Source organism: Nilaparvata lugens, chromosome 6 (assembly GCF_014356525.2).
Source record: "Nilaparvata lugens isolate BPH chromosome 6, ASM1435652v1, whole genome shotgun sequence".
NCBI classification, from domain to species: domain Eukaryota; kingdom Metazoa; phylum Arthropoda; class Insecta; order Hemiptera; family Delphacidae; genus Nilaparvata; species Nilaparvata lugens.
This window is the reverse complement of record NC_052509.1, coordinates 8,267,229-8,282,282: the sequence shown is the minus strand read 5'-3', so window position 1 is coordinate 8,282,282 and position 15,054 is coordinate 8,267,229. Positions and strand designations below refer to the sequence as shown.

At 34.8% G+C, this 15,054-nt stretch overlaps 1 protein-coding gene across 1 annotated transcript in view; it reads right to left on the bottom strand.

Annotated features, from left to right (window-relative positions):
• Positions 1 to 218: 218 nt before the first annotated feature.
• The window catches only part of LOC120351783, a 35,274-nt gene continuing 20,438 nt past the window's right edge, over positions 219 to 15,054 (bottom strand). Inside the window, exons 4-6 of the mRNA XM_039430065.1 lie at positions 5,021 to 8,409; positions 4,805 to 4,906; positions 219 to 4,669 (exon numbers count right to left, since the gene is read on the bottom strand). Coding sequence (XP_039285999.1) covers positions 2,499 to 4,669; positions 4,805 to 4,906; positions 5,021 to 8,252 — 5,505 coding nt within the window. The 5' untranslated portion in view covers positions 8,253 to 8,409 and the 3' untranslated portion in view covers positions 219 to 2,498. The remainder of the gene's footprint in view (positions 4,670 to 4,804; positions 4,907 to 5,020; positions 8,410 to 15,054) is intronic.

Here is a 15,054-nt window from a genome sequence, read left to right as displayed (position 1 = left end):
AATTAAGATGTTAAATTCAGCGTACTTTATGTAAAATGAACTGAAAAATTGAATAAAACCGTTTCCAGACCGTTAGCTAAAGTAATTTCTAAGATATGTGACGAAATACGCGAAACTTGGTCCCGAAAAACAAGTTCCATGAAGGTTTGAATTAGATTTACTATGTTAAATGTACAATAAATAAATACAGAATATTTTCTTACAGAACTTGTAGAAAATATAATTTCGAAGAGAAAGATGTAGAATAAGTCTATAATAGGCAAACGTAACCATGAATAAATAATCCTTAATTACATAAAAAACGAATGAAAAATAGACATTTTTTTGAAAATTTCAAGCTCTCTATTTTTACATAAAGTTCGCTGAATTAACATCTTAACAGCCAACAAATACCCGTAGGGAAGGGGATCTGAAATTCAGACGAAATCTTTCACCCTGTATAACTAGGTAACCAAGCATTTTCGGACCTATGTTAATTAGAACTTTTTTCTTCTTTTGATGTTGGCTTATGGGCACCTTTTTCAGAACACTCTGTATATGGTGATGAAGAAAATAATCAAATATAATTTCAAATTAAACTCTTAGCTTAAAAAATAAAAAGATGACAATTCCATTTCAAAAATGACAAATACAATGAATAAGCTATATTTAAAGTAATTACTGTAAGGCTAGCTACACACACATCGATTTTTGTTCGTACGATATTTTGCCGTCCTTTCTTTCAGATTAAACGTCAGGTTCCGCTCAATCTGATAGAATTCTTAGACGACAAAAAATTTTACGTCCAAAAATCGATGTGTGTGAAACTGGCATAACAGTGGTTTCTCTAAATTATATTAAACAAATCAGTCGAGTAAAATACAAAATACTCTGGTATGAATTGACCAAGGTCAATAACATGTAAGGCTACCGTAATTATTATAGAACAAGGAACATTTAACCAACATAATTATGGTCATTGAAGAAATCAAAACACTTCTTAGATAATAATTATTAACAAAATTGTGAACTATAGGACTATAATCATAATCAGTAATGAACAATAGTAGTAAATTAACATGTATCTTTAGTAGATAAAAATAATCTTTACAAGAATAAAATAAACCTTATAACTTTGTAATTTACACCAACAGATGTATATATCATAATATATCATAAGAACAATTGGAAAACTATAAAATTCATCTTGACAAATCCTTAAAAATAACACACTAAACCATAAAATGAAGCTCATAGCTTTGTGATTCTCATCAACAGAATAATAAATCATTACTTTTCAAGAGAGCAGTTTAAAACTTAAATTCATCTCAAGAAACCCACCAAAATAAAAAGCTTGTACAAACTCTAACTGCAAGTTAACTAGAGCGACATGATTTAGATTAGAAGTTGTGAATATATATATAGTACAAAATGAGCGTATGTTGACTTTGAAGGTTTTCTATAACCTCAATTAGCCAACCAATATGCTAATAGAATATAAAATTAATACTGATTAGTAACCTAGAAACTACTTAGTATTACAAAAACACTGTATTACTCCATCTGATTTTAGGAAATTTGTTGTAAAGATGTCTAATGATGACTTTAAGAACAAGATTTCCACACTAATAAATTGTCAATTTTTATCAATGAAATCAAGAAACAACAGTTGATATAATCAGATAATTACAGTAGATACAGTATTACAGTAATAATTACAGATATAGTAGATAAATTCTGCTTTCACCTGGATTTCTCACAATATCAGTACCAGTTGTAATGTGACAGTCCAAAAGTACCCATTGTTTAAAAATTAAAAGTGTCGAAGACGGTGAAAATTCATGACAAGTAAAATTGGACTGAAAAATGTAGGCTATGCCTCTTGGCAGCTGGGCCGGCTATCTGCTGTAGATAGTACCAGGTCTCGTCCTCGTAACCGTCTGCCAAGAGGCATAGCCTACATTTTTCAGTCCAATTTTACTTGTCATGAATTTTCACCATCGTCGACACTTTTAATTTTTAAATAATGGGTACTCTTGGACTGTGAAAATGTATGTAAAATAATAGGCTACATTACACAGTGAACGTGAAAATATCATTTCCATGAGTTCTTATAGGAGTATTCTCACCCAGCAAGACAGAGCAAGTATGAATTGTCGCATTATATCTTATAGGAGTAACAATCTCACTGTATCAGCTACCTACACTGAAACTACTATATAGTAATCCAGTACACGTATACACTGTCAGTACACATATTATATTCAAGTTTTTACAAGATTTCCATAATAATCAATTATCAATTCTTATTAATAATATCAACAATTGATATTTATATCCAAGCTTGAATTAAAACATTCGACATTGAATCCAGCTGATTGGATTCAGATTTAAATCTGATTGAATCCAGCTTTAGAATTACTGTCAGTACACAATCATATATTATTCAAGTTTTTACAAGATTTCCATAATAATCAATTCTTATCAATAATATCAACAATTGATATAGAAATAAATGATTACCAATCATTACTAAAAGATAACCCGAAAGATAACATATACTCCGGATTGTTCTTTAAAGCTTCAATCACTTCAAATTCGGTCTTCTCTTGCTGTGTAGTTTCCTCGGGACTTTTTATTGGTTCTGTCGTATTTTCAGGATGAGTCGTGATGGATGCTTCCAGTGGTGGAACTTCTTTCGGAGTATTTGTTGGATCTGACGTATTTTCATGATGATTCATGATGGATGTTTCAAGTGGTGAAACTTCTTTTGGAGTATTTGTTGGATCTGGCGTATTTTCATGATGATTCATGATGGATGCTTCAAGTGTAGAAACTTCTTTCGGAGTATTTGTTGGATGTGACGTATTTTCATGATGATTCATGATGGATGTTTCCAGTGGTGAAACTTCTTTTGGAGTATTTGTTGGATCTGGCGTATTTTCATGATGATTCATGATGGATGCTTCAGGTGTAGAAACTTCTTTCGGAGTATTTGTTGGATGTGACGTATTTTCATGATGATTCATGATGGATGCTTCGAGTGGTGAAACTTCTTTCGGAGTCTCAGTCGATACTTTCGGTACCTTGGTTTGGTTGCCTTTAGGCAATTCCGGTTGTTTTTCGAGGCTTTGTATATCCGACGTATTTTCAGCATAATCAGTGACTGAAACTTTTTTCGGAATTGTTTTAATCGTTACTTTCGGTAAGTTAGTTTGGTTGCCTTTAGACACTTTCGGTGATTTTTCATGGCTTTTGGTTGATTCTGACGTTTTTTCTGCATGATTTGAGACAACAACTACTTTGAATGGTGAAACTTTTTCTGGTGGTGTTACTTTCTGTACAGAAGTTGGTTGACTCACTGACTTTTCAGCAAGATTCGAGATTGATATTGATGGAGCTTCCTTCAGTGTTACAGTCGTTGTTAACTTGGACGCATCACTTGGTAAATTAAGAGAAGATGATGGAGGTTGAATGCTGTTTGTAGGCGATTGAGTTGCCTGCAGTCCAAGTGTTTTAGTCAACCTCACCACACTTTGATTATTTTGCAAAGACACCAACTTGTCAGTCTTCCCCATCGTTATCAGGACTTTATTATTTCCCTTACTCAACATACTCTGTATTTCTGTGGCAGACAGTGATGAAGTACTGGGCAGTGATTGTAGAAACTTTTTGCCATCAATTTGTACCACGTGAGCCATTGGTTTGTCTGAAGGGTTCTGCTTCGTTAGTCCGACCGATTTCTCACCAGCCGACTGAGGCGTATCATCATCATCATACGGTATCAGATGCTGTATGGAGAACTTTTTCTCTTGACCATCTGTTAACGGAGACAATAGCAAATATTGTGGACCGAAACTTTGTTTGGTTGCTGCGTTTGGGTTTAAAATTCTAGGTATTTGAATGAGTTTTGGTAGGGCTTGAATTTGTATGGGGGAACCATTTGCTGCGTTTGGAATTAAAAATCTGGGTATTTGAATGACTTTTGGTAGGCATTGATCTTTGTTCGTCGAATTAGTAGTTTCAATGACTTTTGTTGATGGAATTTTATTTGTTGCTGGATTTCTGGTTTGAAATTGTATAGTGAATTTAGATGCTGCACTCGAACTTGTAGTTGGTAGGACTTGAACTTGGTTGGTCGACTTAGGAGGTTCAATGACTTTTGTTGCTGGATTTTTAGCTTGCATTTTTATAGTGAATTTAGATGCAGCACTCGAACTTGTAGTTGGTAGGACTTGAACTTGGTTGGTCGACTTAGTAGGTTCAATGACTTGTTGCTGGTTGATTTGTTGCTGGTTTTGATTTGTTGCTGGTTTTTTAGCTTGAGTTGATTTGTTGCTGGTTTTGATTTGTTGCTGGTTTTGATTTGTTGCTGGTTTTTTAGCTTGAGTTCGTGTTGTGATTACAGGGTTATGCACTTCAACTGCTTCAGTTTGTTTGGCGGAATTCGGTGTCTGAAGTTTTTCGAGATTGAGTATGCTTTTAGCGTTATCGACTCGGAAAAACATTTTTGACGTACCTTTGTCGAAAAAGAGAGTAGTGGGTTTTGGCTCTATCTTTCGGAAGCCAATTGTAGGGTAAATTTTTCTTTCCACTTTAGGTTGCTTTTCAATACTTTTTGCAACTTTTGCACTTTTTTTACTCATGTCACGCTCAGTGGGCTCAGCACGAGTTTCTGTCAACGTGACATTTGGAACAGTTGGTTCACTCTCGCACAGGTCAATTGTTTCGATAACCTTTGGTTCAATTGGATTCGTATCCTTTCTATTAATAGAAGTGTGGTCAACTTTTTTTTTTTGCAAGAGAGTATTTTTCTTCGTGACATTTGGAACAGTTGGTTCACTCTCGCACAGGTCAATTGTTTCGATAACCTTTGGCTCAATTGGATTCGTATCCTTTCTATTGTTAGAAGTGTGGTCAACTTTATTTTTTTGCAAGAGAGTATTTTTCTTCACAAGTTTTCCTTTATCGTCAATTACCCAAATGACTAGGTCACTTCCTTCTTCCACTGCATTCTTATTATTAATTTCTGTTATGTTATCACCTTTTCTAACTATTTCTAAATCTTTGCGTACAGATATAGCATTTTTCCTTACCAAGCAACTATCAATTTCAGCAGCATTACTTTTCTTCTCGACTTCTGAAACAACTTTTCCTTTCTCATCCACATTTCTAATGATTATATCAAAGTCTCTTCCTCCTGCTTCCACTGCATTCTTATTTTTAATTTCTATTTTGTTGAAATGTTTTTTGATTTCTAAATCTTTGCGTACAGATAATGCATTTTGTTTTATCAAGTGACTATCGATTTCTGCAGCATTATTTTTCTCAATAACTTCTGGATTCCCTTTATCAAATCCAACGATTTTGACATCTTTGCGTACAGGTAGGGAATTTTGTTCTACAAGTTCAGTATCAGCATCAACTTTCTTAGGAGACTCAGGCATGACTAACAACAATTCATCTGCAAAAGTCACTGTCTTCTTTTTCTTTTTAGCAACAGAGGTGAGCTCCACATTATCTTTGACTGACTGGTTCATTTCGTTATTTTTGATGGACAGCTTCACACTATTTAGCGCCAAAGTGTTCAGCTTCCTAGCAAACTCAAAGAACTGTCTCTCTTTCTCTATTAGATGGTCAGATAGTGTGGGCTGCTCAGAAATCGGGGTTACTGATTTAGACTCTCTCTTTGCCTCTTTAACTTTATCTGTAGTACATTCTCCATCCTTGTTCGGTGTTCCAGCTTCAGGCTCACATCCATTGTCGTTCACAAGTTGGTCACCAGTTTCCGGGTTTTCAGCTTCTGCCTTTTTCAAAGATCTGACTTGAGTGTTTTCACCATCTTCAAGTGGATCGACATCAACTTTCTTTGACTCCGTACTTTCTAGTTCAACCGGTGGAGCTGGTCTCAAAGATCTGACTCGATTTTTTTCACCATCTTCAACTGGATCGACATCAACTTTCTTTGACTCCGTACTTTCTAGTTCAACCGGTGGAGCTGGTTCGGCACACAAGTTTCTTGTAGAATTCAAGGTCTGATGATTGGAAACATACAGTGATCTCCTGATGATGTTTATAAATTTAGGTTGTGGCTTCCGTGTCTTGTAGACATAGGCACGATTTGCATAGGCATATTTCACGATATGTTTCAAAAGGACTTTGTTGTGGCAGTTCCAAAACGTGTCAAGGAAATCTTTGTCCTCACACCATTTGTTGGCCAGTGTGACACACACTGGATTGCGACCCCGGTGTACAAATATCTGGGGGTCTTCGTTCATTTGAAACGGTCCCACCATCACAGTGTCGGGTGAGCCACGATGAAAATACATGCCGAAATACCCATCCTCATTGTGCTTCATGTCATACGCATACGGCATATACACCATTTCACTGACACTGTCCCTTTTCAGAATGTGAATGCCAAACTCATACTGCGAGCGACTCACAACATCTTTGTTATTGTAAGTTGTCTTTTCAAAGTCGCCCGCAATTTCCTTGAACCGAACTTCAGTTTTAATACGTTTTGGAGATCCGTCTTGGCCAGGAGAGGGTAACGCTGGTTGCAGAGTTTTAATACGTTTTGATGATCCGTCTTGGCCAGGAGTGGGTAACGCTGGTTGCAGAGTTTTAAAACGTTTAGGAGACCTGTCTTTGCCAGGAGAGGGCAACGCTGGTTGCAGAGTTTTAATACATTGTGGAGATCCATCTTTGCCAGGAGAGGGTAACGCTGGTTGCAGAGTTTTAATACGTTTTGGAGATCCGTCTTGGCCAGGAGAGGGTAACGCTGGTTGCAGAGTTTTAATAAGTTTTGGAGATCCGTCTTGGCCAGGAGAGGGTAACGCTGGTTGCAGAGTTTTAATACGTTTAGGAGATCCGTCTTTGTCATGGGAGGGTAACGCTGGTTGCAGAGTTTTAATACGTTTAGGAGATCCATCTTTGTCAGGGGAGGGTATTGTTGGTTGCTGATCAATTTTTCTTGGGGTAAGTACAGGTTTCAATGTTTTAATGCGCTTCTGAGCGTCAGGTACATCTTTGGAGTTATGAGATGAGTTATTGTTCAACAAAACGCGTTTCTGTTGCACTGCTGGCAAATCTGAGTTACTCGAAAGTGATCCCAGTTTCAAACCATTCAAATCTTTGGTTCTAACAATGCTTGACAATGGGCTGGAATTAACCATTTCACTCTCCTCAATTTTCCTCTTCTTGCATTTTGAAGGACCCACATCATTTGTGCTTCCAATTTTATAAAGAGGTGGTCGTGTCACATGTTCTGGAACCTTTAGATTGAACTTAGGTAAACTACAAATTTCTTCAACGTAGTTTTCTTCAGAATTATTTACAATTGGAGTCGGGTTTTCAGAGGTTTCATCTGAATCATTTACAATTGGACTCGGTTTTTGAAGTTGGTCTAATTTAGCCTTGACTAGTTTCACGAAGCAATCTCTGATAGGTGGATTGGACAGCTCGTGTTCTACACTTGCTTCCACCTGCCTGATCAAGTCAGTATTGTACTCTTTGGCGGGGTCTATTCTACTACGCTTTGTGGCCTCCTCCTCCACCTCATTTTCTTCTCCCACTTCAAAGACATGGTCATCCAACTTCATCGGACACCTTCTAGCCCGCTTATTATTACCCTTCATAAAGATAATTTTGTCCTTCTTCATGAAAACAGTTTGGTGGTACTCTTTTTTGACTTTGGCTAGGTTATTGTCGGCATCATCTGGGGGTCTGGCTGCCTCCTCTTCCACCTCAATGAGACTAGCATTCAGTCGTTTCAGTTCCCTGCTGACACGACGTTGAGACACTACTTTATCAAGATTTAGATCCTCTTCGTCTGCAACTACAGTATCGACAAGTTTAGCGACGACGCCTTTCACTACAGAACTGATTGCTGATTTCCGTTTCACTTTCTTCTTCTTCTCCTCCTCCTCCTCCTCTTCCTTCCTCTCTTCCTCCTCTTCCTCACCATCCACATCAAGCCTCTCCATTCCATACTCCACATTCTTGTCGAACTTTTTAAACTCATCTTGACACTCGATCAGTTTGACCAGCTTGTCACATTGCACAGGGATTAGTAAACGGGACACCTTGCAGGTGGTTGGTGAGGGCTGCACGGCGGAAGCAGCCAGTTTCGCCCAGTCCGCACTGATGAAGTTGGCGTTCTCAAAACTTTGCAAATATTCAAACTGCTCATGGTAGAGGGGTCTTTGCCGGCCGATGTTCAATATCATGCCCACGTTCTGGGATGACTTTTCATCGTTCTTTTTCGACATTTTTTTACAAAATCTGATACTTCGTCTGTGTAGGCATATGTTGCTTCTCCTCGCGTCTCCTCCTTTGATGACTTCTCCTCCACCTCCGTTGGTGTCTTCTCCTCCTCCTTCGCTGGCTTCTTCACCGCCTCCTTGATTCTGAACCGATGAAGCAGATCTGCAGGATACACAGAAACAATTAATGTCTCCATTAGTCCTAAAATGATACAATAAACTTACACTTCTAGCCACATTCCAGTCACAGCATGCAAAGCTATGTTAAATTCACCTTTTCACATGCAGGGTTATTCCAATTGTCCGGTTTATAAGTTCAAAGTTCATAGTCATTCAACTGTGTTCAAGGATATAGATCATTTTTTACAAAGTTGCCAAACAGTTTGGAAGATAATAGGGGTATTTTCACAATGTTGGAGTTAGCTGGCTAAGTCGAGCTATTCCTTAACTCCTGCTATTTGCTAAGTCTGTGTTAACTCAATGCTATAGTAGTACATTAGAAAAAAAATAGCAGACGAGATAGCAGATAGCGCAGGTTTGAGTCCGCTAACTCTAGCTAACTCTGTTAAAACGGCGGCCATATTTGTTTTGATCATATTTGGTAGCAGAAGTTATAATCTTTGAGTTACACAAATTATCCGCTTGGAACGCTATTGAAGTTAGCTCAAAGCAGTTGGTTTTAGATGAGGCGTTCACAATCTAGAGTTATCAAATGGCACTTTAGCTGGCTAGAACAACATTGTGAATACCCTATTAAAGGTTTTGGTATTATGTTGAAGGAATATGTGGTATGCTTATCACTGTATTTGTTACAGGAGTTTGATAATAATTGATGTGTATGACATTTGTTTGTTATTAGTATTTAGGCTACATACAATTTTATGACACTTCATATGTATTTTTACATGTTTAATAAATAAAGATATTTTCAATTCAATTCAGTTCTCCGATTCAAAGGTAAAAATTTAAAAACCTCTTATCATTAATTAAAAGCTCTTAAACTTTTCCGATACAACAGATGAAAGCTCTTTAAATGCAAAGGTGAACATAGGGCGCGTAGTAGAGTTTATCCATTTAATGAACCGTTTAGGAATTAAAATAAGAATCCATGTAAGCTTAGAACCCATGTGAGGGGTTGAAATATAATAGACTCATAATTTTTGAAATATTATAATATAATGGTTAAAAATGTTTAAAATTATTTATCAATTGCTAACCTCAATTTCTGGGGTTGATTGATGTAATATTCTTTATTGATTCATACAATAAGTCCATCATCAAAATGATAGGGACAGAAAAAAATAAGGTAAACTTGTGCTATTCCTCTCCCAAATTTAAATAAGGTTACACATATGGGTTAAATGGGTTAAGTTTGTAGTTGTTCACTTCACAAAGTTTCCAGTTCTAAATTATTTTTACAAAGTAGATTTTCAAATTTAGATGCTTCAAAACTAAACATAGAAGAAATATTCCACATTGTTATTACTAAAATAGGAAATATTCACATATTAAAGAAATAATTTTGCAGGACCAAAAAACAAACTTAATGATTATATGATTAATGGATATAAAGTTATGGGATAGATTGTGGGTTGAATTGAAATTTCTTAAATTTTCTCAATTTAATAAAGAGATTTCAAACATGCTGTCAAATTGCTAATTTAGTTTCTACTAGCTAAGCCAGTGAGTCACAAAACAATGATCTTAATATTGGGACGAATATAATCAATATAGATATTTATTAGCTGAATTTCACAACAGAAATTTAAGAATTTTGTTTCCAAAAATTACAATGTTTGAAAGACAAACATTTTATGAATGAGGGAGTTTTCTGAATGTATTTAAATGTAATATTTACTATTTGTTTGTGATTGTAATTGACAAAATAAATTCGAATTTGAAATTTAACAATCACAGTTGCATATTCTCAATGTTAAATTCTACTAAAATGGTGTGTGGAAGCAATTTTATCTAACTTACTGTACTGTAAACACGATGTTATCACGAATATAATTTAAAACAATAAATAATATTCAAGGGACGAACCGTTTCAACATAATTTCAAGTTTTTTTTTATTACATGCATCACAGGAATAAATTAGAAGTGAGATCATTCTCAGTAAATCAATCATTCAATAATAACCCATTAATTTGTAATGCATGGATATTTAACTATATGTCATTAATTGGCATGAATAATTTTTATTTATCACGAATAAAAACAATGCCACTGAACAAGACAACACAATATCCAACACACAAACAACATTATCAAGAGACAATGTATATAAAATAAATAAATGTTTATTTCCCAAAAATGTATAGGCGATGTAAGTGATGACGTAAGCCGTTGCTACAACGCCATTTTGGTTTCTAAACAAACCGTTGCTATGGAGGGAGCATGTTATTCAAATGGGACTAAAACATCACCTTACATTTACGAGTATATCAATGAAATAATAGATTTCTAAGAGTTGAGAATATTTTTTTCAAGTTCTACACACTCAAATCATCAACTCTCAGTATTTATTCAGATCAAATAATTTTTTTTGGTACAGCCAAAGCAGAAAGTCTTACGAAGTAGAACTTAGTACTATGTCTGTAGTCTGCTATGGAAAACCTACCTGTAGAGAAAGTTGAAGTGCAATTTGAATTATTACCTAGGATTTCATTAGATTGTTATAAAGTTGTAATTTAAAAATTCATATGAATATATTCTGTTTTCCTATTGTTTAGTGTAACTGTTAGAGTAGACTAAAGCTTAAATATATAGGTTAGGTGTTTTGGTTTAGCCTAGGTACCCAAATATACTACCACCAATCAATACACTACCAATCAATATACTACAGCAATATACCATCACCAAAGCTACTACACAAACAAGATCAATTATTTTTACTAAAGCTAGGCACACAAACTCTAAGGCTGGCTCTAGGCACTGGCACTAAGTTAGTCAAGACAAGACATGATCAGACACGTTCAGTCACAATACTTCACATAGCTGCTTATGAAGACATGTCTAATTTCAATGACTAATCAGTGTGTGTTGCGTCATAAGCAACTATGAGAAGTATTGTGTCTGACCATGTCTTGTCTTGACTAACTGGTGTGTGCCTAACCTAAGATTGTCAATTTAAGGTCCGGTTGCATACCAGACGGTTAAATTTTAATCGTGATTAATTTCACAAGAACCAGGTTTTTCGTAAAGAAGGCTTCTTTGATTGGTTCTTGTGAAATTAATAACGATTCAAATTTAACCAGCTTTTGTGCAGCCGGCACTAAGATATAAACAAAATCTCTAGACGGCAAGGTTGAAGATGTGCTTGAAACAGATGGACAATTCTCTATTTATGATGAGAAACTTTACTGCAATCTCAAATATATACACGATAGGATTAATATCTTGAATAATATAATCATAAAAAATAATAGGCACTTCAAAGAAAGCAAAAGAGAAAGCTCTGAGCTCTGTAAGGGAAAAGATAAATTACTCACAATTAAATATAATTTTGTTCATATAGTTCATTCATCCATTCATTTAATTATTGTACGAAATACTACAATCATAATATTATAATTATGGCATTGAAGGAAAAACTAGACTGAACCTGTACTATTTCTCTCCAAAATTTTGATAAAAAGTTAATGTTGTCCAAAGATTGAGGTTATAATATCACACACTGCTTAGTCACTTGATTTTTGGTCCAGGAATTGAAGATTTAAAGATTTTGAATAGTATAGTTTTTTTGGTTAGTTACTAGTTTGAAGCACTCAAACTAAGTTTTGCTGTTACATTAGCTCCAAATAATTAATAAAAAAGATTATGGGTTTTATATAAAAATGACAAAGCGGTTTTAGGATGTAAGACATGTGACAGCTGAATCTGCTTCAAGCAAATAAAAAAGTACTTCGGAGAACGTTTTATTACATGAATGAATATGTCAGGAATCGAATGGAGAGAAAAATGAAAAAAGAAATAAGTTTCACAAGCTGAGTGAGTTCATATACAAATTAAATCTAAGTGCCGATTGCACAAAAGCCTGTTAAATTGGAACCAATCAGAGAAGCCTTCTTTTCGAAAAAGCCTGATTGGTTCTCGTGGCATTTGATCATGATTAACACTTAACAGGTTTTTTGCAACCGGGCCTCACTCTTAAATGAAGCAGTATTTTTGAATATTCATTCAAAGCTAATCTAGGTTTACTAGAGGATAATATGATCGCATCTATTAAAGCATGCTTCATTCCGGGTTGAAACTAAGAGCTGATCAATCTCCGTTAATGCATTTATGACAATTCTATTGACAAGCTAAAGAAAGGTTCAAGCTACAATTTTATTAATAGAAGTGTTCATAAACATGCTATTCTAAAGTAGGGTTTACATTAGTCAAGTTCATTTGAATTTAGATTTTCATGACTTCGACAACCTAGATTAAAATATCTAATATATCTCAAAGTTTTCTTCTTTCTTTTCATGCTTTTCTTGTATCATACATTTCTATCTAGTTGTTTTTATATTTCTACATTGACTGAAAACTATTTTATCACTTTTGAACAACTAAATTACGACATAGCAGTCAGGTATTTATAAATGAAAATCCATTTGTGGAGTGCTTTTGGACACTAGGCCTTTCATCATGTGATGAACAAGTTGATGATCAACACGAGTGATGATGAAGGGCCTAGTGTTGAAGGGACTCGTGTTGATCATCAACTTGTTCATCACATGATGAAAGGCCTAGTGTCCGAAAGCACGGATCAAGGTTAGAGGTTTTGAATGAAAGTCCTACATAATTTCGCTCCTGGGTTTTGGAAGATTTTGTGTTATAAATAGTCACAGATAAGTACAAATTTTGTGTTAATTTCATTATTAATTGTTTCTTGATCACGTTTTATCATTTTGTTTTAGATTTTAATTCCTAATTCTATTTTAATAAGCCAAACACCGTTTAGAGGTTAGTTTGAGGTTAGGTTTTCGAGATTTAAAAATAAACATAGATAGTTTACTTGACTAAAATTATAACAAAATTAAAATCCTATCATTTATAAATCAATTATTATTATTGCAAGTAATATAATTTCTTAGATAGGAAGATGAGCTCAAGTAGAACACCGAAGGTTAGTAATAGAAATGTACACATAGCGGGAGTACTTACACGTTCCCAAAACCAAAATTCAAAAACGCCAAAACCAAAAACCCCAGTTCTTCAAACTACTTTAGCCGAAAAAGTTGCTCAACTACAAAGTAGCCACACTAATTTAAAAAACCAATTAGAAGTAACTCTAAAAACGTCTGAGGAAGAAAGGTTAGGGATGGTAGAAGAAATTAAATCTTTGGAACTGATTATAAAATTACAAGATGAAGACCATAAAAAAGAAATACTAAATCTAAAAAATCAATGTAGTCTAATGTCGGAGGAAATAAAGAAACTAAAATCTAAATTTGATAATACTAAATGTATGATAGAACCTCCGTCAAAATGCAAAAAAAATAGAATCTAACCTAAATGATGGGAAATGCTCTGAAAATGGTCGAAATAAAACGTACAGTGAGGTTTTGAAGACAGCAACCAAAAATATAGCTGAGGGAAATAAAGATAGGAAAGGGAGAGTTCTGCTACTGACGTCCAGTCATGGACGTGATTGCAGTGATCTCCTTGATAAAAGATTAAAAAATAAATTTGATGTACAATGTTTTTTCAAGCCAAGTGCATCAATCAATTAATGCAGTTGTAGAGTCAGCTAGGGAACAAACTAAAGACTTTGATGAAAATGACTATCTAATTGTACTTGGTGGCTCAAATAATATAAATGAACCTAACTTGAATCATCTTCCTCAAGTAACAGAAAAAATCAAGGAAATTGTGCCACTCAGCAAAAAAACAAACTTAATAATAAGTACTATTCCTAATAGGTTTGATAGGCCAGAATTAAATGAAGCAATCATTTCGACAAACAAATCAATCCATAATACAATCAACAGCCTAAAAAATAAGAATTCTAAACAACTGGGGATTTGTTTTCTAAATGAAAGGCTGAAAAGACATAACTTCACTAATCATGGGTTGCATCTAAATCGATCTGGCAAAGTAATCTTTTGTAATAGATTGGCAGAGCTGATTGAAAGCCGTTTGCAATCCTCTGGTTTAAAAACAGTCAAAAAAACAAATAACGATTTTTTAGTAAATTGGCTCAAAACAGTGAAAAGGAAATAGCTACAAATGCTAGAGATAGAGTAGCACAAGATGGTAAGGTTTTTAGTATTTATCATCAAAATATTCAGTATCTTCGCAACAAAATTGACAGATTAGAAGTATTTCTTAAACAGGAGGATCCTGACATTGTTATTTTCACAGAGCTTGGCTTAAAAATAAAGGAAATAAATCAAGTTAGGATTCCAGGCTATTCACTGAGATCAGAATTTTGTAGAATAGCTCATAGAAGTGGTGGTGTATGTATATTCACTAGCAATGCTAAACATACCCAAACTTATGAACTGGATTTTGTTAAGAGATTTTCTGTTGAGATGGATTTAGAGGTGACGGGACTAAGGTTAAAAATTGATGATCGATTTGAGGTAGCAGTGTTAGGTATCTATAGGTCACCAAATGGAGACTGGCAAAAATTTTGTGAGCTGCTCCATACACTTTTGGAAATTACAACCGCTCGTTTCACAAATGTTATAGTAGTAGGAGATTTCAATACCGATTTTGCCAGGCAGGATAAGATGACAGAGGATATTAGAGATATTATTAATATGAATAATTTAGAAATTAAGGTCCACGAATATACAAGAGTAACTCGAACTT